The sequence below is a fragment of the Pterocles gutturalis genome, unplaced genomic scaffold, assembly GCF_000699245.1.
Source record: "Pterocles gutturalis isolate BGI_N339 unplaced genomic scaffold, ASM69924v1 scaffold39756, whole genome shotgun sequence".
In the NCBI taxonomy this organism is placed as follows: domain Eukaryota; kingdom Metazoa; phylum Chordata; class Aves; order Pterocliformes; family Pteroclidae; genus Pterocles; species Pterocles gutturalis.
In genome coordinates, this window is record NW_010104363.1 from 7,773 (window position 1) to 9,693 (window position 1,921).

Here is a 1,921-nt window from a genome sequence, read left to right on the forward strand (position 1 = left end):
TCTGGGAACTCTTCCAGTCGCAGTGAGGTGAGGGGTGAGGTGTCCCTGCTGGGTTTTGTCCTTTCTTCTAATATTTACACACTTCTTTATTCCCCAGGAAACCAAAATAAAATTAAGATTCTTTCAATAATAGCTGTTGGTATAGATACAAAAATAACAGGAATGTTATTTCAAAAACATCAAGCTGAAGCAGGTAGGAGATTGGAAACTATTGCAGTCTTTATTTAATAATTATCTTGTTTTCTTCCTCTTTTTTGTTTTTATTTTGGAAATGTTTGTTTGCTTGGTGTATATTTCAGTTTGTATTCCAAGGGTTGTAATTGATGTTATCCTCCCAGGGAGGAGCGAACAGTCTCCAGTCCCTCTCAAAACCATATTAAAATGCAATGAAGGAAGAGGCATTTTTTTCTGTAATCTTGTTCCTATAGTGCAATTTTGCTTAAATTAGAAATACAAATTTTTAATGGCGAACTTTACCATATGGAGGGAAATCAGGTTTGGGGTCTGTTCTCCCTCCTTCCAAAACGAGCAGAATTGCAGCGGTTTAAGGGCTGCAGAGCCTTTGAAAGGGAACTGGACTGAGTGCACGATGAAATTATTAGCTACCGTCCCTCGTATACCTGTGGGGGAACTAGCACAGCCATCCCTGTGTGAGGAAAGCCTGAAGGTGGTGTTGGGGCTCAGCTGGATCGCTGCTGGTGTGGCTCGGGGCGGCTGGCCCTTGCCCTCTGCTGCCCAGCATCCCTTCCCGTTATTTTCATGGAGCTCCATCTGTGCCGTGGGTTAGTTACTCATTCCTCCTGTGGAGGTTTTCTGTCCAAAGGGTACATTTTCATCCAGGCTCAGCCAAGACATTTAGGAGGGAGGGGAAATCCTGTTTGTTAGAAGACTTACATGTTCTCTAAACCTGCAGTGGAATCTCGTATGTGACAATGACTGGAAGGGACCCCTGAGCACCTCCCTGTTCTTCGTGGGCGTCCTGCTCGGATCTTTCCTATCCGGACAGCTCTCAGACAAGTAAAGTATATACACCCGAGCTGCTGGCTCTTTGATGCTCTTTTGTAAGCCGTTCTTTTCCTATAAGTGGCTTTCTGCTAACATGTCTTTGTTCAGTGACTGTCTAATCTGAATGTACACAATGTATAGAGTAAATGTCCTGAACAAGAACAGAATGTTACAAAGGTTATTGCTGGGTGTTATCTTTGTCTGATTATTTTTTTCAGTGAAATCACTTCTGGAGCAAACTGGTTTGGTGCCAGAAAGCAGGTGTAGGAGATAAGTTTCATCTGGAAAAATCAGATCAATGACATTATCTTCTAATTACTTTGGACTATGTTCAGAGAGATCCCTGAGGCTTGTTTTCCTCTTTTTTTTTTTTTTTTTTTTTGAGGTCAAATTTGATACTTCGTCAATAGAATTGCTAGAATCCCTTAAATGGCTTGATTTTTTAACCACATGGAATGAAGATTGCAGTGTGGGATCACTTACTGATAACAGCATCTCGCAAACCTGGGTTTTACCTCTCTTTCGGAATCTTTCCTTCTTTTTCTTTTTTTTAACATGCTGATCTGTGTCATGAACTGTGTGCTCCTTAGAGGAGAAGGAGCATCTCATACTCTTGTGTTTTAAATAATTTGCTCCCAGTGATTTGTCTCCCTGCTCATCCTATCAGTAAGAAAAGAATAGTGTTCCAGCACAACCTAAAGGCAACTTAACTAGCAGCCCTTGGAATATTATTTTCTCTTGGCCAGTGGATTTTTTAAATGTGTTTAGAATAGTTGGGCCTGTGTATTGTGTTTCCTGAACCTGTGCTTTTTATTTTTACATCTCGCTAAGGATGCACATGAGTAATCTTGTTTTTCTGTTTCTGAAGATTTCATTCATGCTATTGTATAATCACCTCTTTTTCCCCCTCCCCCCC

The 1,921-nt window shown here is 41.1% G+C and overlaps 1 protein-coding gene across 1 annotated transcript in view; it reads left to right on the plus strand.

The window, feature by feature from the left end:
* Nucleotides 1–913: 913 nt before the first annotated feature.
* The window catches only part of LOC104471634 (solute carrier family 22 member 5-like), a gene marked incomplete at its 5' end in the record, with an annotated part of 12,173 nt that continues 11,165 nt past the window's right edge, over nt 914–1,921 (plus strand). The window contains one exon of the mRNA XM_010087033.1: nt 914–1,017. Coding sequence (XP_010085335.1) covers nt 914–1,017 — 104 coding nt within the window. The remainder of the gene's footprint in view (nt 1,018–1,921) is intronic.